This window comes from Mobula hypostoma, chromosome 7 (genome assembly GCF_963921235.1).
Source record: "Mobula hypostoma chromosome 7, sMobHyp1.1, whole genome shotgun sequence".
In the NCBI taxonomy this organism is placed as follows: Eukaryota; Metazoa; Chordata; class Chondrichthyes; order Myliobatiformes; family Myliobatidae; genus Mobula; species Mobula hypostoma.
Genome location: NC_086103.1, coordinates 184,783,573 through 184,810,521, shown reverse-complemented (window position 1 = coordinate 184,810,521; position 26,949 = coordinate 184,783,573). Strand labels below are relative to the sequence as shown.

Here is a 26,949-nt window from a genome sequence, read left to right as displayed (position 1 = left end):
TCAGATTGAATTTCTTTAGGTAAACCTACCAGTGCGAAAAACTTGCTGAGGGCTTTTAGCACAGTCTTGGCCTGGATGTTTCTGAGGGGCACAGCTTCAGGGGACCTAGATGCAGCGGACATTATTGTTAACAAGTACTGATGACCAGCTGCAGTCTTTGGCAACGGGCCTACACAATCCACTATGACCCTGGAAAAAGGTTCACCAAATGCAGGTATTGGCCGAAGTGGGGCTTTTGGAATGGCCTGGTTAGGTTTTCCCACTACCTGACACATATGACACCCTCTACAGTAATTGACAATATCTCTCCTCACATTAGGCCAATAAACTCCCTCAGGATCCTGTGCACCATCTTTTTTATTCCAAAATGTCCCCCTAAAGGCATCTTGTGGGCCAGGTTTAAAATTTCAACCCTGTCAACCATTGGAACCACTACCTGATGCACAACAGCCCAATCCTCACTGGCAGGCACAGTGGCTGGTCTCCACTTCCACTACTAATACTTATTAGTATCTACGCAATACAGTAATATAAATGTAAGTAAATCAAACAGGTTAGCAATGATTATATATAAAAGTAAGTGTGGAAATATATGTATGAAAACCAAGCTTCTTTAAGTCTAGGGGTAAAAAGGTACAGTCTTACGATGTTGAGTAAAGTTCAGTTCAGTTCATGGTATGTAGTTGAGTAGTGATGGAGAGAGAGAGAGTGAGTTGAGTCTTCAGGTGAGCTGATGCCGTTGATCTTCTCGTCGTCCTCCGAAATCCTTTACAACTCACCGACTGTGACTTTAACCAGGGAGACCGGTTTTCCTGTGGTGGAGCTATCACCCCGGCAAGGGTGGACACATAGACAACTCCCCACCAGTCAACCCCTTCTCCTTCACTGGAATAGCAATTTGGATCGATCCGCCTGATCGATCCTCCGAAATCCACTTTCTGTGCGGGCACAACAATGCTCATTCAGTGTCTAGATCCTGTGTCTGAGGTCTGTATCATCTGACCTCCCATTTATCTCACTGTGCTGAGCATCACCTGTCATTCAAAGAGTCCCTCCGTCCTTTGTCTGTAAAGGAATGCGAGCGGGCAACAAGTCCTTGGAAGTAACATCAATTATGTCCAACATAGCAACCTTGGAGCTGCTCAGATTTTATCTCCAAAGTAAAACTCCAAAGTTAACTCCTGTGTCAGTCCAACCGTCAATCTTGGTCTCTCTCTCCTTTCCAAACAAACCATCAATGATAAATGTCTCTCTCTGTCTCTCTTCAAACAGTTAATAGGGGCACTCCTGGATCCCCTCACAGTGTGTGTGTGTGTGTGTGTGTGTGTGTGTGTGTCTGTGTGTGTGTGTGGGGGGGGGGCATGGGAATGCTGGCTGCCATATGGGCATCAGCTTATTCTCCATATCTCCTATCATGGAGATGCAACAACCATGGTTGACCCTGACCAGCAGAGGTCCTCAATTACACGAGAGATTTTGCAGATGCTGGAAATGCAGAGCAACACACACACAAAATGCTGGAGGAACTCAGCAGGTCCGGTGCATCAATGGAGGAGAATAAAAGAGTGGACATTTTGGGCAGAGACACTTCTTAAGGTATCGATGTAGAAAAAAGTGTTACAAATACGGAGAAAGTGCAGACAATAAGGTGTAGTATTTTAAGACCATAAAGCACAGGAGCAGAATTAGCCCATTCAGCCCATCGAGTCTGCTCCACCCATTCCATCATGGCTGATCCCAGATCCCACTCAACCCCATACACCTGTCTTCTCGCCAGATCCTCTGATGCCCTGACTGATTAGGAATCTATCGACTTCTGCCTTAAATATACCCACAGACTTGCCCTCCACCGCAGACTGTGGCAGAGCATTCCACAGATTCACCACTCCCTGGCTAAACAAAAATCCTCCTTATTTCTGTTCTAAAGGGTTGCCCCTCAATTCTGAGGCTGTGCCCTCTAGTTCTGGACACCCCCACCATGGGAAACATCCTCTCCACATCCACCCTATCTAATCCTTTCAACATTCGGTAGGTTTCAATGAAATCCCCCCGCATTCTTCTAAATTCCAGTGTGTACAGGCCCAAAGTTGCCAAATGCTCCTCTTATGTTAACCCCTTCATTCCTGGAATCATCCTCATGAACCTCCTCTGGACTCTCTCCAATGACAACACATCCTTTCTAAGATCTGGGGCCCAAACCTGTTGACAATACTTCAAATGCGGCCTGACTAGTGTCTTATAAAGCTTCAGCATTATCTCCTTGTTTTTTACATTCTATTCCCCTTGAAATAAATGCCAACATTGCATTTGCCTTCTTTACCACTAACTCAACCTGTAAATTAAACTTTTGGGAGTCTTGCACAAGGACTCCTAAGTCCCTCTGCACCTCTGATGTTTGAGCTTTCTCCCCATTTAGAAAATATTCCACACTATTGTTTCTTTTACCAAAATGCATTATCATACATTTCCCAACACTATTCTATCTGCCTCTTTTTTGCCCATTCTTCCAATTTGTCTAAGTCCTGCTGCAATCGCATTGTTTCCTCAGCACTACCTACCCCTCCACCTATCTTCGTATCATCCGCAAACTTTGCCACAAAACCAAAAATTCCATTATCTAAATCGCTGACGAAGTGAAAAGTAGCGGTCCCAGTACTGAACGACACCAGCAGTCACCGGCAGTCAACCAGAAGCGGCCCCTTTTATTCCCACTGGCAGCCTAATGCCCATCAGCCATTGCTCCACCATGCCAGTATCATATGGAGGTTGTTTGTGAGATCAAGAGTCCTTACAGGTAATTGACCTTCGACCTTCCACTTTGCCCTCTGGACTTCACCATTCTCTAGGTATCGACCCTAGGACATGGTGATCACAGATTTGACCTTCAGAGTGGAGAGTCCCTGCTCATCCAACAGAAGCAGAAAGAAGAAAGCCCTTAACTCCGAATGGAGTCATTGGGACGCTGTCGTGATGGTGGGTTTTTGTTAGCAGGCTTTCTTATTTTTATGAGGCCGAGTTGCTAGCTCGATGCGCCACCCAGCACGGATGGAAAGTGTGCAAGGGAGCCGGCTGGATTCGAACTCGGGAGCCTTCACTCCGAAGTCTGGCCCTGATGTTGTTATGTCACCAGCCGGCAGGCTGCACCTTAATCTCCCATTCAGCCTAATCAACCATTATCTCCACTTCTCCCCCATCTCTGAAGAACTAAGAAGGCATGACAGCAGCTTCTCCCGTCTTCATCCCTCCTCTTCCTGGAGACCCCGCCCTGGTTATCTGCCTACTCTGGACATTTTCATTGCCAACTACTGACGGGACATCAGCCATCTTGAGTTCAACACTGCTCTCTCCAATTGCAACCTCACTCCTTCCGAACACTAGGCTCTCCACTCTCTCCACACTAATCCTAACCTCACCACCAAGCCTGCAGATGGGGAGGGGGGGTGCTGGTCTGACCCCTACCTGGCTGAGGCCCAGGGACAACTCTCAGACACCTCCTCGTACCTACCCTTCAAACAGGATCCCACTGAGGAGCACCAGGCTACTGTCTCCCACACCATCACTGACCTTATTAGGTCTGGGGAGCTCCCATCCACTGCCACCAACCTCATAGTTCCCACACCCCCGCACCTCCCGTTTCTACCTCCCACCCAAAATCCACAAACCTGCTTATCCAGGTAGACCCATTGTTTCAGCTTGTTCCTGCCCCACTGAACTCATATCCACAAACCCTGACTCAGTTTTATCCCCCGGTTTAGTCCCTTCCCACCTACATCCATGACACTTCACACACTCTGGATCTTCTCAATGATTTCAGGTTCCCTGGCCCCCATCATCTTATTTTCACTATGGATGTTGAGTCCCTATACACCTCCATCCCCACCAGGAAGGCCTCAAAGCTCTCCGTTTCTTTCTGGACACCAGACCCGACCAGGTGCCCTCCACCACCATTCTCCTCCACCTAGTGGAACTTGTTCTCACTCTCAATAATTTCTCCTTTGGCTCTTCCCACATCCTTCAAACAAAAGGTGCAGCCATGGGCACTCGCATAAGTCCCAGCTATGCCTGCCTGTTTGTCGGCTACGTGGAACAGTCTATGTTCCAAGCCTGCACTGGTCACTGTTCCGCACTTTTCCTACACTACATCGATGACTGCATTGGCGCTGCTTCCTGCACCGATGCTGAACTCGTCGACTTCATCAGCTTTGCCTCCAACTTCCACCCTTCCCTCAAATTTACTGGTCCATTTCTGATACCTCCCTCCCCTTCCTCAATCTCACTGTCTCTATCTCTGGAGATAGCTTTATCTATTGATGTCTATTATAAACCCACGGACTCTCAGAGCTACCTGGATGATAACTTACCACTCTGTTACTTGTAAAAATGCTATCCCTTTTCCTCAATTCCTCCGTCTGTGCTGCATCTGCTCTCAGGATGAGGCTTTTCACTCCAGAACGAAGGAAATCTCCTCCTCCTTCACAGAAAGGGGCTTCCCTTCCTCCAGCATCAACGCTGCCCTCAACCGCATCTCCCCCATTTCACACACGTCTGCCCTCACCCCATCCTCCCGCCACCCTAGCAGAGATAGGGTGCCTCTCCTCCTTGCAGATTGGGAGACTTCTCTGCTGAGCTCCTATGCTCCGTCTGCTGGAAGAAGTGGGATATCCCAGTGGCCATCCATTTTAATTCCACTTCCCATTTCCATTCCACAGCCTCCTCCACTGTCAAGATGAAGCCACACTCAGGTTGGCGGAACAACACCTTATATTCCGTCTGGGTAGCCTCCAACCAGATGGTATAAAAATCGATTTCTCGAACTTCCAGTAATGCCCGTCACCCCCTTCACCATTCCCCATCCCCCTTTTCCTCTCTCACCTTTTCTCCTTACCTATCGATCACCTTCCTCTGGTGCTCCTCCCCCTTTTCTTTCTTCCATGGCCTTCTGTCCTCTCTTACTAGATTTCCCCTTCTCCAGCCCTGTATCACCTTCACTAATCAACTCCCCAGCTCTTTACTTCACCCCTCCCTCCCGGTTTCACCCGTCACCTTGTGTTTCTCCCTCCCTCCCCCACCTTTAAAATCTACTCCACATCTTTTTTTCTCCAGCCCTGCTGAAGGGTCTCGGCCCGAAACGTCGACTGTACTCTTTTCCATAGATGCTGCCTGGCCTGCTGAGTTCCTCCAGCATGTTGTGTGAGTTGTTAAGACAGCCGCTCTACTTCATTAGGAGTTTGAGGAGGTTTGGAATGTCACCAAAGACTCTTGTACATTTCTACAGATGCACCATGGAGAGCATTCTGACTGGTTGCATCACCGTCTGGTGTGGAGGGGCCACTGTAGAGGACTGGGAAACGCTGCAGAACGTTGTAAACTCTGCCAGCTCCATCACCATGCACTTTGACCTCTTAACCCACAGACCGCAATCAGCAAGGAGAGGCAGCAATATCTCAAACCCCCGTTTACCCTGAACATTGGCACTTGCTGAGGTTACATCCTCAGTCCCCTGCCCTACTACCTGAATACTCATGGCCATGTGGCCACGTTCAGCTCTAATCCCATCTACAGGTTTGCAGATGATGCCACTGTAGAAGAGCATACCTCAGGAAATGATGAGTTGGGGTACAGGGAGGAGCTGGAGAGACAAGTTACATGTTGTCATGACAACAACCTCTCCTTCAAAGGCAGCAAACCTGAAGAGCTGGTCACTGACTTCAGGAAGGGGGAGGGTGGTGCACACGTTCCCGTCTACTTCAACGGTGTTGAGGACAAGAGAGCTGAGAGCTTCAAGTTCCAAGGTGTGACCCTAAAACCTCCGACCAACTACGTTGATGCCTCGGCCAAGAGATTTCACCGAGGATGAGACCAAGCAGACAGCAGGGGCACTGCAAGCAGTCCAAATGCATCTCTAATTACTCAATGTCCAGGGAACTCTTTACACGTCACTTCTGAGGGGAATACCCCCATGCCACATCAGGGATCATTCTCTGCTCCCCGGGGTCTCTGAGCAGAACTGACACGAAGCCTACGTCACCAGGCATTGCTGTTTACAGGCCAAACCATTCGACATATACGTCATATCAGTTACAATGTTGGAGTGGCTTGGGTGAGGTAAGCTTCTCCCAAGTGTTTTTCCCTTTATTCTTCATTCCTCGTCTGTTAGGGCACAGTGAATGGCTCTGGGGGCTGGGTTGTGTTCTGTGTGTGAGATGTGGGAACTCTGGGAGAACCTCCAGGCTCTCAGTAGCTACATCTGCACTGAGCTGCCGCTCCTCAGAGAAGGTGTTAAGAAACTGGAGCTGCAGCTCGGTGACCTTCGGCTCATACGGGAGGCTGAAGAAGTGATAGACAGGATCTGCAGGGCGGTAGTCACCCCTGGGTTGCAGGATGCAGGGTGACTGTCAGGAGAAGGAAGGGAATGGGCTGCCAGTACAGAGTACCCCTGTGACTATTCCCCTCAATAATAAGTATACCATTTTGGATACTGTTGAGGGGGACGACCTACTGGGGGGGGGGTGCACATCGACCGGGTCTGGCACCGAGTCTGGTGCTGTGCCTCGGAAGAGAAGAGAGGTGAAGGGGACTGCAGTGGTGATAAGAGATTCCATAGTCAGAGGAATAGGGACGAGATTCTGTGGATGCGATACAGACACCCGGATGATATGTTGCCTCCCAGGTGCCAGGGTCAGGAGTGTCTCGGATCGGGTCCACAACGTTCTACTGGTGGGCGGCGGGGAGCAGCCAGAAATCTTGGTACATATTAGCATTAATGACAGAGGTAGGAAAGATGAGGAGGTCCTGAAGAAAGATTTTAGGGAGCTAGGTAGAAAGCTGAAAAACGGGACCTCCATGGTAGTAATCTCTGGATTGCTGCCTGTGACACAAACCAGTGAGGGTGAGAATAGGAGCACTTGGCAGATAAATGTGTGGCTGAGGAACTGGTGCAGGGGACAGGGGTTCAGATTTATGGATCATTGGGATCTCTTCTGGGGAAGGTATGACCTGCACAAAAGGGGCGGGTTACACCTGACCCCGAGGGGGACCAGGATCATTCTGGGCAGATTTTATAGAGTTGTTTGGGAGGGTTTAAACTAATTTGGCAGGGGGATGGGAATGGGAATGATCGGGCTGAGGGTAGGGTGATTGGTTTACAAACAGAGGCCGTGTGTTGTGAGACTGCTAGCAAGGAGGGGCTGAAGGTCAGGCAAAATTACAGTCAACAGGATGAGTTTCAGTGTAAAAGGGGGAAGGTGTTATATCTGAATGCACGCAGTGTACGGAACTTGTAGCACAGTTACAGATTGGCAGGTATGATGTGGGCATCACTGAGTCATGGCTGAAAGCGGATTACAGCTGGGAGTTTAACGTCCAAGGATACATGTTGTATCAAAAGGACAAGCAGGAAGGCAGAGGGGGTGGCATTGCCATTGATAAAAAATGAAATCATATCATTAGAAAGAGGTGACATAGGATCAGAAGGTGTTGATTCATTGTGGATACAGTAGTAAAGATGTGGTCTACAAATTACAACAGGAGATGGAAAATGCTTATCAAAAGGGAAATGTTATGATAGTTTCAATATGTAGGGGATAGATTGGGTAAATCAGGTTGATGCTGGATCCCAAGAGGGGGAATTTGTAGATTGCCTACGAGATGGCTTTTTAGAGCAGCTCGTGGTTGAGCCCACTAGGGGATCAGCCATTCTGGATTGGGTGTTGTGCAATGAACCAGAATTGATTAGAGAGCTTAAGGTAAAGGAATCCTTGGGGACCAGTGATCATAATATGACAGAATTTGAGAAGGAGAAGCTAAAGTCGGATATATCAGTATTATAGTGGAGAAAAGAGAATTACATAGGCATGAAAGAGGAGCTGGACAAAGCTGATTGGAAGAGGACAACAGCAGGGTTGACAGCAGAGCAACAATGGCTGGAACTTCTGGGAGCAACTTGGAAGGTGCAGGATAGATACATCCAAAAGAAGAAGAAGAAGAAGTGTTCTAAAGGCAGGAGAATGCAACCTCGGCTAACGAAGGAAGTCAAAGCCAACATGAAAACCAAAGAGAGGCAGATAATACAGGAAAAATTAGTGGGAAGTTAGAGGATTGGAAATATATGAAAAACCAACAGAAGGCAACTAAAAAAAGTCATAAAGAAGTAAAAGATGGAATACAAAAGTAAGCTTGGCAACAATATTAAAGAGGATACCAAGAGTTCTTTCAGATACATAAAGTGTAGAAGAGAGGCAAGAGTGGATATTGGACTGCTGGAAAATGATGCTGGAGAGCTAGTAATGGGGGGACAATGAAATAGCGGACAAACTGATAAGTATTTTGTATTAGTCTTCACTGTGGAAGACACGAGCAGTATGCTGGAATTTTGAGAGTATCAGGGGTCATGAAGAGTATGAAGTTACCATTACTAGGGAGAAGTTTCTTGAGAAACTGAAAGGTCTTAAGGTATATAAGTCACACACGAGGAACTCTGCAGATGCTGGAAATTCAAGCAACACACATCAAAGTTCCTGGTGAACGCAGCAGGCCTGACGAAGGGTCTTGGCCCAAAACGTCGACTGTACCTCTTCCTAGAGATGTTGCCTGGCCTGCTGCATTCACCAGCAACTTTGATGTGTGTTGCTTGAAGGTATATAAGTCACTTGGACCAGATGGTGTACACCCCAGGGTTCTGAAAGAGGTGGCTGAAGAGATTGTGGAGGCACTAGTAATGATCTTTCAAGAATCACTGGATTATGGAGGACTGGAAAATTGCAAATGTCACACCACTCTTCAAGAAGGGAGAGAGGCAGAAGAAAGGAAATTACAAACCAATTAGATTGATCATAGTGATTGGGAAGATGTTGGAGATGATTGTTAAGACCATAAGACATAAGAGCAGATTTAGGCCATTTGGCCCATCGAGTATTCCTTGCCACTCAATCATGGCTGATCCTTTTTTCCCTCCTCAACTCCACTCCCTGGCCTTCTCCCCGTAACCTTTGATGCCTTGTCCAATCAAGAACTGATCAAGCTCTGCCTTAAATACACCCAACGATGTGGTCTCCACACCTACCTGTGGTAATAAGTTACACAAATTCACCATTGGAGGGGAGGAGAAGATGGCAGCGTGACGCAGCGCGCGCGGTCGCTCCGAAATGATATCGTATTTGTTAAGTAGGGGCCGTGCACAATCCTGATTTGATGGAGATAGCCGTGAGAAGTGCAGAGGAACATCTGGAGAAACTTCTGAAATGCCCGCTTCGCTGCCGTTGCTACTGTGCGATCGAGAATCTCCGGAGGGGAAGGCCCTAAATCCTCGGCTTTGCCAATTGCCTGTTTCCGGGGCAGGGGTCAAAGCGCTCGGCAGAGATGGTGTTCGGTGCTCGGTGTCAGAGGGCTGGTCAGAGGCTCGAAGTTTTCGGACGGACTCAAGAGTTGGCTGTGGTCGGGTGCTTCCAGGGTGCTGCATTGGCAAGTTTGCGGCGCTGGAGGTTCATGGCAGGGAGAGTTTTCTTCCTTCTACCGTCTGCGTGAGATGATGGGACTTTCGAGAGACTTTGAGACTTTTTTTTACCGTGCCCATGGTCCGTTCTTTATCAAATTACGGTATTGCTTTGGACTGTTGTAACTATATGTTATAATTATGTGGTTTTTGTCAGGTTTTTTAGTCTTGGTTTGTCTTGTGTTTCTGTGATATCATTCTGGAGGAACATTGTATCATTTCTTAATGCATGCATTACTAAATGACAATAAAAGAGGACTACGTGTCCTCATAATCTAATCTAATCTAATCCTTCGGTTGAAGAAATTTCTCTGCATCTCTGTTTTAAATGGATGCCCCTCTATCCTGAGGCTGTGCCCTCTTGTCCTAGACTCCCCCACCATGGGAAACATCCTTTCCACATCTACTCATTCTAGGCCTTTCAACATTTGAAAAATTTCAATGAGATCCCTTCTCATCCTTCTAAATTCCAGTGAGTACAGACCCAAACCTATCAAACATTCCTCGAATGATAACCCTTTCATTCCTGGAATCATCCTTGTGAACCCCCTCCAAACCCTCTCCAACGCCAGCACATCTTCTATGAGATGAAGAGCCCAAAACTGTTCACAATACTCAAGGTGAGGCCTCACCAGTGCTTTATAAAGCCTCAGCATCACATCCCTGCTTTTGTATTCTAGACCTCTTGAAATGAATGCTAACATTACATTTGCCTTCCTCATTACTGACTCTACCTGCAAGTTAATCTTTAAGGTGTTCTGCATGAGGACTCCCAAGTCAGATTTTTGGATTTTCTTCCCATTTAGAAAATAGTCTGCACATTTATTTCTACTACCAAAGTGCATGACCATGCATTTTCCAACAAGAGAGTAGAATAGAAAAACATCCGTTTAGAACAGAGATGAGGAGGAATTTCTTTAGCCAGAGGTTGGTGAATCTGTGGAATTCTTTGTCACAGGCAGCTGTGGAGGCCAGGTCTTTGGGTACATTTAAGGCAGAGGTTGATCGATTCTTATTTGTTCAGGGCATGAAGGGATACAGGGAGAAGACAAGAGACTGGGGCTGAGAGAGAAAATGATCAGCCATGATGAAATGGCGGAGCAGACTCAATGGGCCAAATGACCTAATTCTGCTCCTATATCTTATGGTCTTGTGGTCATCTCTTTCTCAGTGGAGCTCCTGGTGTCCACAGGATGACTGTAGTGGGGAAGATAGTAGCTCACCTCTTTGTGGACTGTGGGCTGGTGACAAGGGTGTGGTGACAGTTGCAAGGGCCTGTGTCATGATTCACCCCAGGTAGCTGCACGCATCCCTCATACAAACTCTTCTCCCTCCTGCCATCTGGCAAAAGGTACCAAAGCATTCGGGCTCTCACGATCAGACTGTGCAACAGTTTCTTCCCCCAGCCATCAGACTCCTCAATACCCAGAGCCTGGACTGACATCTACATCATTTATTATTATATTGTAATTTGTCCTCTACTGTGCCTATTGTCTTGTTTATTAATTATTGTACTGCCCTGCACTGTTTTGTGCACTTTATGTAGTCCTGTGCAGGTCTGTAGTCTAATGTAGTTTTTATGTTGTTTTACATAGTCCAGTGTAGCCTTGTGCTGTCTCACATGGTCTAGTGTAGTTTTGTGTTGTTTCATGTAGCACCAGGGTCCTGGACGAACGTTGTTTCGTTTTTACTGTGTACTGTACCAGCAGCTTATGGTCAAGATGACAATAAAAAGCGACTTGACTCTCTGAACTATGGGCTGTTTCTAGGGTGAGACACACGGCGATGGACATCAAGTGCTGCTGGCAGACCATCAGCTCGATGAAAGACTCCCTTTGGTCAGCCCAAAACGTGTTGGTCTGACCACGCATCGAGACGTCTGTGGAAGAATGTTGCCGACTTACAAGTTCTGGGCTGCAGGAGTGCTGAGGGACGTGCTCGGTGCAGCCACTGCAAAGGTGAGTGGGGTCCTTCACGATGATACTGGCCACTTTCCGTCACCTTTTCTGTATAGATGTCCTTGTTGGCGGGCAGGCTGGTGCCGGAGATGGGTTGGTCAGTTTGCGCCTTCCATACCGTGCAGTGATTCATCTTGTCAGGACCCTCTCAACCTGAAACCTCGACCACTCCTTCCCCACCCCCCAAGCCCCCCCACCCCACAGATGCTGCTCAACCTGCTGAGTTCCTCCAGCAGATTATCTGAAGCAACACATACAAGCATCTGCAAATGTTCTCGTGTTTGCTGATGATCTGAAGTTGGGTTTGATCATTAAGGGGTTAAGGTGAGTGGCTTTTGCACTTTGGACGCAGCCTGGTGTCGGCTAAGTCTTCGCCGTGGAAGGCTGCCAGGAACTGCTGATGCAGACAGTGAGAGAGAGAGAGGTGGGGTTAAGTGCAGGGACATCACATCTCCAGCTTCAGCTCGTTCTTCTCGGTGTGCGGGAGCGGAGGCTGGGGAAGGAGAGCTCAGAGTGTGCGTGACGTTTGTCCACAAACCGGAGACACTGACAGGTATGTGCACGCATCGCACTCCCTCCTTTTCAAACTTACTTACCGAAGCCCCTCTCCTCCAGGGCAGAGGCCACTGACAGCAGCTCACCAGAGACCCCCGTCCTGGGATCGTATTTCAAGTTGTCCCCAGGTGGAGCCCATCGTTGAAGATCCTTCCTCTTCCAGGGATGAAGTCTTTGGAGCTTCTGCTGGTGTTCCCGTGGCTCTGACTGTTTCACAGAATGAGGCTGCTAGCCCTCCTCCTTTCACAGGCGGGCGTGGGACCGTCCATGGCGAGGTTTCCTTACCAAAGGCTTTTCAGAATGATGGTCACTCCTGCTTTCTGTCTCTCTGAGTGATGGCACTGCTCTCTCTCCTTTTTAAACCTTGCCTTTCCCCTCTGTCCAGGGAGCAACACACACACACACACACACAAAATGCTGGAGGAACTCAGCAGGTCAGGCAGGAGCTAGGGAAGGGAATAAAACAGTTGATGTTTTGGACCGGGACCCTTTATCGGGACCAGAGAGGAAGAGGAAAGAAGTCAGAATAAGAGGGTGGGGGGTGGTTCTGGGGGAGAGTACAAGCTGACAGGGGATAGGTGAGACCAGGTGAGGGGGAAGGAGGGTGGAGGGGTGATAGGTGAGGGGGAAGGAGGGTGGAGGGGTGATAGGTGAGGGGGCAAGGAGGGTGGAGGGGTGATAGGTGAGGGGGAAGGAGGGTGGAGGGGTGATAGGTGAGGGGGAAGGAGGGTGGAGGGGTGATAGGTGAGGGGGAAGGAGGGTGGAGGGGTGATAGGTGAGGGGGCAAGGAGGGTGGAGGGGTGATAGGTGAGGGGGAAGGAGGGTGGAGGGATGATAGGTGAGGTAGGAAAGGAGGGCGAAGGGGTGATAGGTGAGGGGGAAGGAGGGTGGAGGGGTGATAGGTGAGGGAGAAGGAGGGTGGAGGGGTGATAGGTGAGGGGGAAAGATGGAGGGGTGATAGGTGAGGAGGAAAGGAGGGTGGAGGGGTGATAGGTCAGGGGAAGAGGGTGAAGGGGTGATAGGTCAGGGGAAGAGGGTGAAGGGGTGATAGGTCAGGGGGAGGAGGGTGGAGGGGTGATAGGTGTGGGGAGAAGGAGGGTGGAGGGGTGATAGGTGAGGAGAGAAGGAGGGTGGAGGGGTGATAGGTGAGGGGGAGGAGGGTGGAGGGGTGATAGGTGAAGGGAGAAGGAGGGTGGAGGGGTGATAGGTGAGGCGGAGGAGGGTGGAGGGGTGATAGGTGAGGGGGCAAGGAGGGTGGAGGGGTGATAGGTGAGGGGGAAGGAGGGTGGAGGGGTGATAGGTGAAGGGAGAAGGAGGGTGGAGGGGTGATAGGTGAGGCGGAGGAGGGTGGAGGGGTGATAGGTGAGGGGGCAAGGAGGGTGGAGGGGTGATAGGTGAGGGGGAAGGAGGGTGGAGGGGTGATAGGTGAGGGGAGAAGGAGGGTGGAGGGGTGATAGGTGAGGGGAGAAGGAGGGTGGAGGGGTGATAGGTGAGGGGGAAAGGAGGGTGGAAGGGTGATAGGTGAGGGGGAAGGAGGGTGGAGGGGTGATAGGTGAGGGGAGAAGGAGGGTGGAGGGGTGATAGGTGAGGGGGAAAGGAGGGTGGAGGGGTGATAGGTGAGGGGAGAAGGAGGGTGGAGGGGTGATAGGTGAGGGGGCAAGGAGGGTGGAGGGGTGATAGGTGAGGGGGAAGGAGGGTGGAGGGGTGATAGGTGAAGGGAGAAGGAGGGTGGAGGGGTGATAGGTGAGGCGGAGGAGGGTGGAGGGGTGATAGGTGAGGGGGCAAGGAGGGTGGAGGGGTGATAGGTGAGGGGGAAGGAGGGTGGAGGGGTGATAGGTGAGGGGAGAAGGAGGGTGGAGGGGTGATAGGTGAGGGGAGAAGGAGGGTGGAGGGGTGATAGGTGAGGGGGAAAGGAGGGTGGAAGGGTGATAGGTGAGGGGGAAGGAGGGTGGAGGGGTGATAGGTGAGGGGAGAAGGAGGGTGGAGGGGTGATAGGTGAGGGGGAAAGGAGGGTGGAGGGGTGATAGGTGAGGGGAGAAGGAGGGTGGAGGGGTGATAGGTGAGGGGGCAAGGAGGGTGGAGGGGTGATAGGTGAGGGGGAAGGAGGGTGGAGGGGTGATAGGTGAAGGGAGAAGGAGGGTGGAGGGGTGATAGGTGAGGCGGAGGAGGGTGGAGGGGTGATAGGTGAGGGGGCAAGGAGGGTGGAGGGGTGATAGGTGAGGGGGAAGGAGGGTGGAGGGGTGATAGGTGAGGGGAGAAGGAGGGTGGAGGGGTGATAGGTGAGGGGAGAAGGAGGGTGGAGGGGTGATAGGTGAGGGGGAAGGAGGGTGGAGGGGTGATAGGTGAAGGGAGAAGGAGGGTGGAGGGGTGATAGGTGAGGCGGAGGAGGGTGGAGGGGTGATAGGTGAGGGGGCAAGGAGGGTGGAGGGGTGATAGGTGAGGGGGAAGGAGGGTGGAGGGGTGATAGGTGAGGGGAGAAGGAGGGTGGAGGGGTGATAGGTGAGGGGAGAAGGAGGGTGGAGGGGTGATAGGTGAGGGGGAAAGGAGGGTGGAAGGGTGATAGGTGAGGGGGAAAGGAGGTTGGAGGGGTGATAGGTGAGGGGGAAGGAAGGTGGAGGGGTGATAGGTGAGGGGGAAGGAGGGTGGAGGGGTGATAGGTGAGGGGGAAGGAAGGTGGAGGGGTGATAGGTGAGTGGGAAGGAGGGTGGATGGGTGATAGGTGAGGGGGAAAGGAGGGTGGAAGGGTGATAGGTGAGGGGGAAGGAGGGTGGAGGGGTGATAGGTGAGGGGAGAAGGAGGGTGGAGGGGTGATAGGTGAGGGGGAAAGGAGGGTGGAAGGGTGATAGGTGAGGGGGAAGGAGGGTGGAGGGGTGATAGGTGAGGGGAGAAGGAGGGTGGAGGGGTGATAGGTGAGGGGAGAAGGAGGGTGGAGGGGTGATAGGTGAGGGGAGAAGGAGGGTGGAGGGGTGATAGGTGAGGGGGAAAGGAGGTTGGAGGGGTGATAGGTGAGGGGGAAGGAGGGTGGAGGGGTGATAGGTGAGGGGGAAGGAAGGTGGAGGGGTGATAGGTGAGACCAGGTGAGGGGTGGATTGAAGTGAGGAGTAGGGAGGTGATAAGTGGAACCAGTGGAGGACTGAAGAAGAACAAATCTGATAGGAAGGGAAATAGACCATGGAAGAAAGGGAAGGTGGAGAGGAACCAGAGGGAGGTGAGCAGGAGGGTTAAGAGCCAGAGACATTTTCCCAGGGAAGGTATGGCTAATACGAGGGGCATGATTTTAAGGTGTTTGGAGGAAGTGTAGGGGGATGTCAGAGGTAGGTTTGTTTACACAGAGAGTGGTGTGTGTGTGTGTGTCTGGAACGCGCTGTCGGGGTTTAGGAACAGTAGCGGCAGGTACGTGAGGGGAGCTACACAAAATGCTGGAGGAACTCAGCAGCTCAGACAGCATCAATGGAGGGGAAAACATTCTGGGCTGAGGCCCTTCATCGCTCACGAGTGCTGATGAGCTCTGAATGTCGACCGTTTACTCCCCTCCATAAATGTGCTGAGTTCCTCCAGCATTTTGTGTGCATTGCTCTGGATTTCCAGCGTCGGCAGCGTCTCTTGAGTTGACATTCGGGACATTTCAGTAACTCGGAGGCAGGCACACGGATGATGGAAAAATGGAGGGTTGCGTGGGAGGGAGGGGTTAGATTGATTTTGGGGTAGGTTAACAATACAGCAGAACACCGTGTCCTGGGAGTATCAAGGCAAAGGGAACTTCAACTAATCTCTGCTGTACTTGGGACTGAAGATTGAACCTGATCAATCCACTGATGATTGTCACCTTGATCAGAATAGTTACTGAACACTGACGGTGCAGTAATTGTCATTCAAGGTTGTTTAAGCCATTTCCATCACGCAGGTGTAAAGGAGAATGAAATAATTGTCTCTCCGGATCTGATGCAGCACAAAAAAAATCACAATAAGATGAAGAACACAATATTGAAAATAACACAATAAATATGAATACATAAGATAGCTCGTACACACGTTTTGATTAGATCTCTGTCGTTCGGTCTGCGATGACTTACTGTAATGTAGTTCAGTGAAACTGTGTAGATCTGCACAAGGACATCACTAACCAGACATCACAATGATAAGCTGAGAGACAGGAGTTCTCATCTCTGTACTGCACAAGGTCTCTTCATCTCATGTTCATGATATTTATTGCTCAGTTGTTTATTATTATTAGTTCTTTCTTTTTGTATTTGCACAGTTTGTTGTCTTCTGCACTCTGTTTGAACGCCCATTGATCCTGTAATGGTTGTTACTCTATATATTTATTGAGTATGCCCGCAAGGAAATGAATCTTGGGATTGTATATGGTGACATACAGTGCCTGTAAAAAGTATTTACCCCTCCCTGCCCCAGAAGTTCTCATTTTTTATTGTCTTACAGCATTGAAACACAGTGAATTTAATTTGGCTTTTTTTGACACTGATCAACAGAAAAATACTCTTGTGTCAAGTGAAAACAGATCTCTACAAAGTGATCTAAATTAATTACAGATATCAAACACAAAATAATTGATTGCATAAGTGTTCAGCACCTTAATTCAGTATTTAGTGGATGCACCTTTGGCAGTAATTACAGCCTTGAGTCTATGTGGTTAGGTCTCTATCAGCTTTGCACATCTGGGCACTGCAGGTTTTCCCCATTCTTCTTTACAAAACTGCTCAAACTCTGTCAGATTGCATGGGGATCGTGAGTGAACAGCCCTTTTTCATACCCAGCCACAAATTCTCAGTTGGGTTGAGGTCTGGACTCTGACTTGGCCACTCCAGGACATTAACTTTGTTGTTTTTAGGCCATTTCTGTGTAGCTTTGGCTTTATGCTTGGGGTCATTGTCTTGCTGGAAAACAAATCTTCTCCCAAATTGCAGTTCTCTTGCAGACTGCATCCAGGATTTCCCTGTACTTTCCTGCATTCATTTTACCCTCTACCTTCACAAGCTTTCCAGAGTCTGCACGGTGAAACATCCCCACAGCATGATGCAGCCGCCACCATGCTTCATGGTAGGGATGGTGTGTTTTTGATGATGTGTTCAGTCTGATGGCCAAAAAGCTTAATTTTGGTTTCATCAAACCATAGAACCTTCTTCAGCTGACTTCAGAGTCTCCGACATGCCTTCTGGCAAATTCTAGCTGAGATTTCATGTGAGTTTTTTGAAACAGTGACTTTCTCTTTGCCACTCTCCCATAAAGCTGTGACTGGTGAAGCACCCGGGCAACAGTTGGTGTACGCACAGTCTCTCCCATCTCAGCCACTGAAGCTTGACTCCTCCAGAGTTGTCATGGGTCTCTTGATGGCTTCCTTCACTAGTCCCCTTCTTGCACAGTCACTTAGGTTTTGAGGTCGGTCTGCTCTAGGCAGATTTACAGCTGTACCATATTCTTCCTGTTTCTTGATGATTGACTTAACTGTACTCCAAGGGATATTCAGTGCCTTGGAAATTTCCTTGTATCCATCTCCTGCTTTTCAATAACTTTTTTGTGGAGTTGCTTGGAGTGTTCTTTTGTCTTCATGGTGTAGTTTTTGCCAGGATACTGACTCACCAGCAGTTGGACCTTCTAGATACAGGTGTATTTTTACTACAATCAGTTGAAACACCTTGACTTGCATCTCCATTTAACTCATGATGTGATTTCTAAAACCAGTTGGCTGCACCAGTGATGATTTGGTGTGTCACATTAAGGGGGGGGGGGGAATACTTATGCAATCAATTATTTAGAGTTTTATATTTGTAATTAATTTAGATCACTTTGTAGAGATCCATTTTCACTTTGACAGAAGTCTTTTTCTGTTGATCAGTTTCAAAAAAGCCAAATTAAATCTGCTGTGATTCAATGTTGTAAAACAATAAAACATGAAAATTTCCCAGGACGGGGTGAATACTTTCTACAGGCACTGCACATATACTTTGACAATAAATTCACTTGAAACTTTGTTCTCTGTATATCGGAGTAATGAGAAAGATGGGAATTGCTTGTGGTTCAGAGGAATGAGTGTTTCTTTTTGTATCTCCAAACCATTAAACTAATTGCAAGGAAAGATGGAGCACAGAGAACGGGTCTTAATTTCATTTTTCACTTTAAGCAAGGCATACGCATATGACGTGGTGCCGTGCTGACGTTTGCCATTTACCTACTTCATACATATAACCATAATGAATTATTTCAACAACAAAGAATGCTTAATCAAACGATGTATTTACAATATTACTCAAATATTAAATACACAAAGCCGGCTGGTGACATAGCGGCATCAGCACCGGACTTCGGAGCGAAGGCTTCCGAGTTCGAATCCAGCTGGCTCCCTTGCACGCTTTCCATCCATGCTGGGTTGAGCATCGAGTTTTCAACTCGGCCTCGTAAAAATAAGAAAGCCTGCTAAAAAATGCCATCATGATGGCATCCTGATGACCCCACTCGGAGTTAAGGGCTTTCTTCTTCTTCTATTAAATACACGACACTCCTCCCTGCTTAGCTGTAAACCCCAACTCAATAGAGAATACACAGTATACACACTATACTACATAATACAACTACTATATAGACATCCACAGAAAAGTACATTTTAAACTGTTCCATTCAGGCCTCGAGATTTAATCACTATGAAGTATTTCTTACTTTTGTGGGATAACGTCTTTCCTGACAAGGGGGATCACTCTGCTTGGCAGGAGAGACTTGTGGCTGTGAACAATCTCAGGTTCTGGGGCCTCCTCCACAGTGGTTGTAGGTGTTGACCCTGGGACTGCAGACAGTGGTTCTGCTGGCTTGGGATACCATTTTTCTGGACGTGTTGGCATCCTGAACGGTGCACGGCAAGCTTCACTGGACGATGTGGATCATAATGTGTGAGTCTGACGTCACCATTTCCTTTACCTTTTGGAAAGCCACCTCACCCTGCGTTGTCCATTGCCATTTCTTCCTGATGTGTAGTAATGAGTTCCAGGGGTAGAGTTCAAGTTTGGCAGGCACCTGTTATTGTAATGGACAAATCCTAAAAGGACTGTAACTGTGACATGCGCTTTGGCCTTGCGGCATCCACCACTGCTTGTATTTTCTCAACACACTTGTGTAATCCTTGTGTGTCAATGGTGTGACCACAGTAAGTGGTGCTTGGTTTAAAGAGCCCATATCTTCTGATCTTTTTAACATGGACTTGAGATTTTGGAGATGTTCCTTGTAATTGTCACCGGTAACAATGATGCCATCCAGGTAACACTGAGTGCCTGGGCAACCTTGCAACACCTGGTCTTTAGCTTTCTGCCAGAGTGCAGGTGCGGGTGCTACTCCAAAAATCAGCCTATTATACCGATAAAGCTCTTTCTGAGAGTTTATGCTGAGAATCTCTTCTTCCATCTCCATCTGCAGGTAGTCCTCAGCTAGGTCCAATTTGCTGAAGTGTTTTCTTCCAGAAAGGTTTGCAAAGGTGTCCTCTATTCTGGGCAGAGGGTATTGATCTACTTTCAGTACTGGGTAGATGGTGAGCTTAAAGTCACCACAGATGCTGACAGACCCATTCTTTTTGGTTACTTGAGTCACTGACATTGTCCAAGGGCTCCACTCAACCTTGGAAAGAATTCCTTCAGTCTCCATGCGATCGAGCTCACTGGCTACTTTATCACAGGTGGTATAAGGACCCAGATGGGCTTTGGAAAATTTGTATGCTGCATTTTCATTTAACACTATTTTACCCCTGATATGTTTAGTTTTCCAATGCCACCCTACACCACTGCTGTGGCATCATCCAGTACCTTTCTTAATTCACTTCCAGTTGTTTCTATTGGAGGGTATGTGATAGTCATAGTCATAGTCAGACCACGGTACGTGTGCTTGCAACACTGTGTGTCCGACAGAGTGATCAGCAGCACTGGGGCTCCACAGGGGACTGTCTTGTCTCCCTTTCTCTTCACCATTTACACCTCGGACTTCAACTACTGCACAGAGTCTTGTCATCTTCAGAAGTTTTCAGATGACTCTGCCATAGTTGGATGCATCAGCAAGGGAGATGAGGCTGAGTACAGGGCTACGGTAGGAAACTTTGTCACATGGTGTAAGCAGAATTATCTGCAGCTTAATGTGAAAAAGACTAAGAAGCTGGTGGTAGATCTGAGGAGAGCTAAGGCACCGGTGACCCCTGTTTCCATCCAGGGGGTCAGTATGGACATGATGGAGGATTACAAATACCTGGGGATACGAATTGACAATAAACTGGAGTGGTCAAAGAACACTGAGGTTGTCTACAAGAAGGGTCAGAGCCGTCTCTGTTTCCTGAGGAGACTGAGGTCCTTTAACATCTGCCGGACGATGCTGAGGATGTCTACGAGTCTGTGGTGGCCAGTGCGATCATGTTTGCTGTTGTGTGCTGGGGCAGCAGGCTGAGGGTAGCAGACACCAACAGAGTCAACAAACTCATCCGTAAGGCCAGTGATGTTGTGGGGATGGAACTGGACTCTCTGATGGTGGTGTCTGAAAAGAGGATGCTGTCTAAATTGCATGCCATCTTGGACAATGTCTCCCATCCACTACATAATGTACTGGGTGGGCACAGGAGTACATTCAGCCAGAGACTCATTCCACCGAGATGCAGCACTGAGCGTCATAGGAAGTCATTCCTGCCTGTGGCCATCAAACTTTACAATTCCTCCCTTGGAGGGTCAGACACCCTGAGCCGATAGGCTGGTCCTGGACTTATTTCATAATTTACTGGCATAATTTACATATTACTATTTAACTATTTATGGTTCTATTACTATTTATTATTTATGGTGCAACTGTAACAAAAACCAATTTCCCCTGGGATCAATAAAGTATGACTATGACTACCTTTTCATCAGGATAAGTACTTAGTTAAATATCTGCAGACTTCAGTTCAGTATCTTTGAAATGCTGCTCAAATTCATTTTGTGGAATGACGGAAACAGTGTCCAATTCCATTTTAATGAATTTGCCATTCACTTCCGATGTGAGTCGTATTGCTTGTCTATTGTTAGTTTTCACTTAGTAAATCTTGAGGCTACCTAGTCATGTCACTATCATCATTATCAGATTTCTCATCAACAGCATGCAGATTAGTGCTTGACTGCAACTTGACTTTATATGTTTTTCTCTTCCCTGTGCAGTCCATTTATTTTTGTCTGCCCAACATGCTCTTTGTATGTGTCCTACTTTGTTGCATTTTCTGCAAGTTTCACCTTTAAACCTGTATTGGTCTGGTGTATGTGGGCCTTGCCATAATGGTAACACAATTTATTGAGCCAAGCAGGTTTCTGTTTAGACGTTGCAATTTTGTTCACATCCATTCCTGACTGCAACTCCTCAACTGCATCTCTGAGTGCTGTTTCCATTGATACAGTGATTTCAACTGCTCTTTTAAATGTCAGTTGTGCTTCATTTAGGAGCCCTGTTTGAATGCTTCCTTGTCAGATTCCACAAAATGAATGATCTTTAAGTGTATCATTAAACCCATCACTGACCTGAAAATCAACACACATCAAAGTTGCTGGTGAACGCAGCAGGCCAGGCAGCATCTCTAGGAAGAGGTACAGTTGACGTTTTGGGCTGAGACCCTTCGTCAGGACTGACTGAAAGAAGAGCTATGAAGGGTCTCGGCCCGAAACGTCAACTGTACCTCTTCCTAGAGATGCTGCCTGGCCTGCTGCGTTCAGCAGCAACTTTGATGTGTGTTGTTTGAATTTCCAGCGTCTGCAGAATTCCTCGTGTTTACTGACCTGACGATGCTCAATTTCTACAATTCAGCCACGTGAGCTGAAATGGGCTTCCCTTCCTTTTGATTCTGCTTATGAAACCTAAAGTAATCTGCAATTAGCAGTGTTTTTGGTTTCAAGTGTTCCTGTGTTACTTTCACTATGTCAGCAAAGCTAATTTTGGCTGGTTTAGTTGGGGCAAACTGAATGCACTCAGCAAAACTGGTACTTGTTTCTCATTGGGTAATTCATTTGCCGTAAAATATTGCTCAATCCGTTGAGTGTACATAGTCCAGTTATCTCTTGTGCAATGGGACGTGTGCATCTTCTGATGTAATCAACCATTTCTGCTTTTTTAAACATTTATGATTATTATCACCTGGTATTCACTGTTCCTGAACCCATGAAACTGGCCATTTCCTGCCCTCTTTCAAACTCGAACATCTCCTCTGGAAAAACATAAGCTGCTCTGCCTTTTTTTTTGCTCGACCATTTCTCACTGCGTATTTTTAAAATTCGAACATCTCGCTGCATTTCAACAGGTAGGTAGTCGTCTCGGGTTCGTTTAAAAAAAAATCTCGTTGTCACTGTTGCATTCTGCGACTCCAAAACATTAGACTAATTGGACAATTAAACAGCCCAAGAGAACGGGTCTTAGTTTTATTTTTTTTTACGTTAAGCGAGCGTGGTGACGTATGCCATTCACGTACTTTGTAGATACAACTTTAATGAATTATTCAAACAAGGAATGCTGAATCAAACAAAAGATTTCAAAAGGTCAAAGTACTTTTATTATCAGAGTATGCACTTATTATACATCTTTGAGATTTGTCTGCTTACAGGCAGTCACAAAACAAAAAATCCGAAAGAAGCCATTAAAAAAAGACCAACATACACCTCATGTGCAGAGAGAGAGAGAGAGAGAGAGAAAAAAAACAAATTGTGCAAACGATAAAAGTAAGGAAACAGCTTTTAGAATGAAAGTGAATCCTCGGAGGTGAAGCATGGAGCAGCCACAGCAGGCCTGTAGTCTCGGCCTCAGCTCATCACGTAGCGGAGTGAACATCACAGGGCCCAAAGTCATTCACATATCAGTAATTTTACTCAGATATTACTGATATATTAAACACACAACAATGGAACAACCTCGTTGAAATGCCACAGAATTTTTATTCAAGATTGTTTAATGTCATTTCCATTAGATAAGACACAAAAAAACACAATAAGATAAAGAACACAATAAAAAAAACACAATAAATATAAATAGGTGAGATAGCTTATATGCATCGAGTGATTGTGTGTCCATAAAGTGACGCTGGGCACAGGAGTGTCTGTACTCAAGGTGACTCTGACAATAAATGTTAGTCATGAGGAGATCTGCAGATGCTGGAAATTTAAGCAAGACACACAAAATGCTGGTGGAATGCAGCAGACCGGGCAGCAACAGTTCAGGTCTACCTGACCTGCCGCGTTCCACCAGCATTTTGTGAATGTTAAAGTAGTGGTGGTTGGGGGTGTGGAGGGGTGGGTTAGTGGGTGGAGGTGTTGATCAGCCTTACTGCTTGGGGAGAGCTACTGTTTTTGAGTCTGGTGGTCCTGGTGTGGATGCTACGTGGCCTCCTCCCTGATGGGAGTGGGACAAACAGTCCGTGAGCAGGGTGGGTGGGATCCTTTGCGAGATTACTGGCCCTTTTCCAGCACCTTTTGGTTTGTTTGTCCTTGATGGTGGGTAGTTTGGTGCCAGCGATGTGTTGGGCAGTTTTGACTACCGTTTGTAGATTGTTCCTGTCTGCTGCAGTGCGGTTTCTGTACCAGGCAGTGATGCAGCCTGTTAGGATGCTCTGTCCTGCGCATGTGTAGAACGACACTGAATTCTTAGCGCACTCAGCGGTGTGGATGATGTCTGCCCGCCTGAGGAACCGCGTACTTCGGAAGCCAGAGTCTCAGTTTTGAGGACTGAGCATTCAAATGGGGGGATATTTCACAGACAATACATTTTTGGTGTGGAAGATGTAGAAGGTTGCCAAATCAGTTGCAGGTATGTGGGGAGAAATAGCAGATGGAGTTTTATCTGCAAATGTGAGGTGTTACTCTTTGGGAGCTCAGCTATAAGAGGAATAGATAGAGTGGATAGCCAGTGCCTCTTCCCCAGGGCACCACTGCTCAGTGAATACTTCTCTTCGGTATTCACCAATGAGAGGGAACTTGATGATGGTGAGGACAATATGAGTGAGGTTGATGTTCTGGAGCATGTTGATATTAAGGGAGAGGAGGTGTTGGAGTTGTTAAAATACATTAGGACAGATAAGTCCCCGGGGCCTGACGGAATATTCCCCAGGCTGCTCCATGAGGTGAGGGAAGAGATTGCTGAGCCTCTGGCTAGGATCTTTATGTCCTCATTGTCCACGGGAATGGTACCAGAGGATTGGAGGGAGGCGAATGTTGTCCCCTTGTTCAAAAAAGGTAGTAGGGTTAGTCCGGGTAATTATAGACCAGTGAGCCTTACATCTGTGGTGGGAAAGCTGTTGGAAAAGATTCTTAGAGATAGGATCTCTGGGCATTTAGAGAATCATGGTCTGATCAGGGACAGTCAGCATGGCTTTGTGAAGGGCAGATCATGTCTAACAAGCCTGATAGAGTTCTTTGAGGAGGTGACCAGGCATATAGATGAGGGTAGTGCAGTGGATGTGATCTATATGGATTTTAGTAAGGCATTTACAAGGTTCCACACGGTAGGCTTATTCAGAAAGTCAGAAGGCATGGGATCCAGGGAAGTTTGGCCAGGTGGATTCAGAATTAGCTTGCCTGCAGAAGGCAGAGGGTCGTGGTGGAGGGAGTACATTCGGATTGGAGGATTGTGACTAGTGGTGTTCCACAAGGATCTGTTCTGGGACCTCTACTTTTCATGATTTTTATTAACGACCTGGATGTGGGGGTAGAGTGGTGGGTTGGCAAGTTTGCAGATGACACAAAGGTTGGTGGTGTTGTAGATAGTGTAGAGGATTGTCGAAGATTGCAGAGAGACATTGATAGGATGCAGAAGTGGGCTGAGAAGTGGCAGATGGAGTTCAACCCGGAGAAGTGTGAGGTGGTACATTTTGGAAGGACAAACTCCAAGGCAGAGTACAAAGTAAATGGCAGGATACTTGGTAGTGTGGAGGAGCAGAGGGATCTGGGAGTACATGTCCACAGATCCCTGAAAGTTGCCTCACAGGTAGATAGGGTAGTTAAGAAAGCTTATGGGGTGTTAGCTTTCATAAGTTGAGGGATAGAGTTTAAGAGTCCCAATGTAATGATGCAGCTCTATAAAGCTCTGGTTAGGTCATACTTGGAGTACTGTGTCCAGTTCTGGTCACCTCACTATAGGAAGGATGTGGAAGCATTGGAAAGGGTACAGAGGAGATTTACCAGGATGCTGCCTGGTTTAGAGAGTATGCATTATGATCAGAGATTAAGGGAGCTAGGGCTTTACTCTCTGTAGAGAAGGAGGATGAGAGGAGACATGATAGAGGTGTACAAGATAGTAAGAGGAATAGATAGAGTGGATAGCCAGTGCCTCTTCCCCAGGGCACCACTGCTCAATACAAGAGGACATGGCTTTAAGGTAAGGGGTGGGAAGTTCAAGGGGGATATTAGAGGAAGGTTTTTACTCAGAGAGTGGTTGGTGCGTGGAATGCACTGCCTGAGTCAGTGGTGGAGGCAGATACACTCGTGAAGTTTAAGAGACTTCTAGACAGGTTATATGGAGGAATTTAAGGTGGGGGCTTATATGGGAGGCAGGGTTTGAGGGTCGGCAGAACATTGTGGGCCAAAGGGCCTGTAATGTGCTGTATTGTTCTATGTTCTATGTTCTGAAGCAAAGTGTGTATAATTCATGTTTAGTTTTGCTTTTCTTGTGCACACGGTTATCTGATGCTCTGTGCCTGTGATGTTTTTCCGTATACCTGAGCACATGGACTTGTGCAGATGACAATGACCCCAGTGTGACTCTCTGTGCAGGGAGATGCTGGCATTGCTGGTCTTGGTTCTGCCACTAACTCTGGCAGCAGACAGGGACGTCCTCAACATCTGCATGGATGGAAAACACCACAAGACAAAGCCGGGCTTCGAGGGGAAACTCTATCGTCAGGTAAACAGGGGACGGGGGAGGGGGACATGCAGAGATTGTTTTATTGATTGATTGATTTATTTAGAAATTCAGCATGGAACAGGCTCTTTAAGCCGTGCTGCCAGCGACCCCTGATTGAACCCTCCCCTAATCAGAGGATGATTTTTACAATGGCCAATTAATCTACTAGCCAGCACACCTTTGGACTGTGGGAGGAGACTGGAACGCCCAGGGGAAAACCCATGCATTCCACGGGGAGGATGTACAAATGCCTTACAGAGGGCGCTGGGATTGAACCCTGAACTCCAGTGCCCCGCGGTGTAATGGTGCCCAAGCAGCAACGTTGCCTGTTGCATCACTGGCATTTAGGGCAGCAATGGAAGTCCATCAGACCATGAGCCATTGGAGCAGAAGTAGGCCATTCAGCCCATCGAGTCTGCTCCATCATTTCATCATGGCTGATCCTGGATCCCACTTAACCCCATACACCCGCCTTCTCGCCATATCCTTTGATGCCCTGATCGATCAGGAATCGATCAACTTCTACCTTAAATATACAGTCTGTGGCGGAGCACTCCACAGATTTACTACTCTTTGGCTAAAAAAATTCCTTATTACATCTGTTCTAAAGGGTCACCTCTCAATTTTGAGGCTATGCTCTCTCATTCTGGACACTCCCACCATGGGAAACAACCTCTCCACATCCGCCCTATCTAGTCCTTTCAACATTTGGTAGGTTTCAATGAAATCCCCCCGCACTCTTCTAAATTCCAGTGAGTACAGGCCCAAGGCTGCCAAAAGCTCCTCATAGGTTAACCCCTTCATTTGCAGAATCATCCTCATGAACCTCCTGTGGACTCTCTCCAATGACAACACATCCATTCTGAGATATGGGGCCCAAAGCTGTTGACAATACTCCAAGTGCGGCCTGACTAGTGTCTTATAAAGGCTCAGCATCATCTCCTTGCATTTATATTCTATTCCTCTTGAAATAAATGCAAACATTGCATTTGCTTTCTTTACCACGGACTCAACCTGTAAATTAACCTTCTGGGAGTCTTGCACGAGGACTCCCAAGTCCCT

The 26,949-nt window shown here is 47.7% G+C and overlaps 1 protein-coding gene across 1 annotated transcript in view; it reads left to right on the top strand.

The window, feature by feature from the left end:
- Positions 1-11,844: 11,844 nt before the first annotated feature.
- Positions 11,845-26,949, top strand: part of LOC134349812 (folate receptor beta-like) — a 48,074-nt gene continuing 32,969 nt past the window's right edge. The window contains exons 1-2 of the mRNA XM_063054717.1: positions 11,845-12,001; positions 25,758-25,887. Coding sequence (XP_062910787.1) covers positions 25,762-25,887 — 126 coding nt within the window. The 5' untranslated portion in view covers positions 11,845-12,001; positions 25,758-25,761. The remainder of the gene's footprint in view (positions 12,002-25,757; positions 25,888-26,949) is intronic.